The sequence below is a fragment of the Merops nubicus genome, unplaced genomic scaffold, assembly GCF_000691845.1.
Source record: "Merops nubicus isolate BGI_N331 unplaced genomic scaffold, ASM69184v1 scaffold4860, whole genome shotgun sequence".
Lineage (NCBI taxonomy): Eukaryota > Metazoa > Chordata > Aves > Coraciiformes > Meropidae > Merops > Merops nubicus.
Window position 1 is genome coordinate 4580 of NW_008580725.1, and position 2439 is coordinate 7018.

At 37.8% G+C, this 2439-nt stretch overlaps 1 protein-coding gene across 1 annotated transcript in view; it reads left to right on the forward strand.

Annotated features, from left to right (window-relative positions):
• The window catches only part of HDAC10 (histone deacetylase 10), a gene marked incomplete at its 5' end in the record, with an annotated part of 13325 nt that overhangs the window by 2599 nt on the left and 8287 nt on the right, over positions 1-2439 (forward strand). Inside the window, 4 exons of the mRNA XM_008936269.1 lie at positions 61-126; positions 526-585; positions 957-1046; positions 1899-2005. Coding sequence (XP_008934517.1) covers positions 61-126; positions 526-585; positions 957-1046; positions 1899-2005 — 323 coding nt within the window. The remainder of the gene's footprint in view (positions 1-60; positions 127-525; positions 586-956; positions 1047-1898; positions 2006-2439) is intronic.

A 2439-nucleotide genomic window follows, 5' to 3' on the forward strand; every position in this document is an offset into this window, starting at 1 on the left:
ACCTTAGAAAATTTGTTATTCCAACATGCAAATACAACCTGTATTTCTCTCATTTTGCAGGTTGGGATGGAAAATGCAGATTATCTTGCTGCATTTTTCCACGTGTTGCTTCCAATGGCTTTTGAGGTAATTTTTTACTGCTTTGCTATTTGAATAGCAAAACCAAAGACTACTTCTTAAGTACTACTTAGACAGGTACCATTGAATATTTTGTGGAAATGCAGTCATAGCCAGTAGCACAGTTAACACATTATTTCTGCTGTTGTGACTGATGTCCTCATCAACTGATTGGTATTTATGGAATGTTAGCTTTCAAATATTCAACATAAAGATCTGTAACTTCTCCACAAGGAATGAAAATAGTGTAAAAGGGTAATTTAAAAGGGTAGGTTTTATTCAAGGAGAGTATTTATTTGTGTTCATATTCTAGCTGAACTAACAGCTGAACATGGCACAGTTGAAATCCAGTACAAATTTGAAAATAGGACATAGGAATGTGCTACAACTCTCTCTGTTTTATAACAGTTTGGTCCTGAACTGGTTATTGTCTCCTCTGGATATGATTCTGGGATTGGTGACCCTGAAGTAAGTAACTTGTGGCCTTTGTGTTGTCAGTCACAAATCTGTTTGCAAAATATTCCTACCTCTGAAATGTCCTGTGCTTGCCAGGTGAAATGCACTTTGACCAAGCTAAAACCATGTTTGAATCTTTAAGCTGACCCCCACAGCTCATTATATACAACAAGACATTTAAAGACAAATTATCCCATAGATGTAATTACTGTGGTGGTTTTTGCACCCTCCTGTAAAGCAATGAGTTCAGCATTTTGTTAGATATGAGAGGCAAGTGTTCCAGTACTCCATCTCAGACTCATATATTTCACATTGCATGGGGGTTTTTTTACCAGTGTTTTTGATTCAGGGATTTAGCTCTTAAAATCTTTTCTTTGATTTAGGGTCAGATGAATGCCACTCCTGAGGTTTTTGCCCATCTTACCCATTTCCTGAAGCAGCTGGCTGATGGAAAGCTGTGTGTCATCCTAGAGGTAAAGACTTTGGAAACGTACTCACGGGGGGGCTCTTTGTTCTAGAGCCATATAAGGCAAAATAGAAGCTAGGAAGTGAAACTTTGTAACAAAATAATTTATTCTTTTGTCTTTCTTTTGAGAATCAGGATTGCAAAAGTGGCTAAGGTTTGACAGCGTTCTGATACACTAAAAGAAATCCATGTCTTAAAAAATGATTTTTTTTCAACTTAAAATTTGGAAGCAGAGGAGCATATGTTCATTTTAGGGACATCGGTGGTGACCTGGCAGTGTTGGGTTAATGGTTGGTCTTGATGATCTTGAAGATCTCTTCCAACCAGAATGACTGTGACTGTTCAAAAAACCCATATCCTCCACAGATCTGTTCAGTTCATGTGAACAGTTGACTGATCTCCTGCTCTTGACAGTTACAAACTCATTAAAATGTATTTGGTGAATAAGTTGAATTACAAATGTTTTTACAAGTATGCCTTATTCCAGGAGAGTTTTAAAAACTTTGAACCTAAATATACTCCTGCTTAGTAATGGAGCCCTTACTAAATACACTAATATTTGATTTAAAAACCTCTGTGCAAGCTTTAGAAAAATGGTGGCTTTTCAGAGAAATAAGTATGTGGAAGTATTAGTGCCAACGAGAGTGCACTGTTTATGGATTGATTCACTTGACCTCTGTTCTGGATGACCCTTCTTCCATCACCCTGCTCTCCAGCAGGTTATTACAGGTATATTCTGTCAGCTAGCTGCAGTGCAAATAAGCATCCCCTCCTAATACAGAGGATGTGACAGCTCTACAGGTGGTGTGCAGGAAGGAGTCTAACATCTATGCAACTAACACAAAATACCTCTTTCTAGGGTGGATACCACTTAAAGTCGTTGTCTGAATCAGTCTGCATGACTGTAAAAACTTTGCTTGGAGATCCTCTACCTCAAATAACTGGAGAAATGGCACCTTGTCTAAGGTAAGCATCTGAAGAATTTTAGAGCAGCTCATGTGTTTATCACAGAGACTAAAAATTTGCATGCTTTTAACATTTTGCTGAAGCAAAGTTTTAATATGATGCTTTTTAATACATTATTTTCTGCTTTGGATAATTTGCTTTCCAAAAAGTCACCCAAGATACCTTTTTTTTTTTTTTATACTTTTGTTTCTGAAATTATTTTAAGTTGCAAGAACTTAATGGCTTACAATTTTATGCCATTTTTCCTTCGGCCTTGTTATCCTGTAGAGATCCATCTCACTCAAGGCTGAGATAATCCTGCTGTAATCAAGGCAATGCCAGTTAATAGCAGCCAGTATTTGGGAAGGTATGTAACTGCAAGGAGTAGCTCTGGAGGCTCCAGAGCCACTTGAGCTGCAGCAGTTAAGCAAGGACTGGAGGCAACCCTTTCCTTT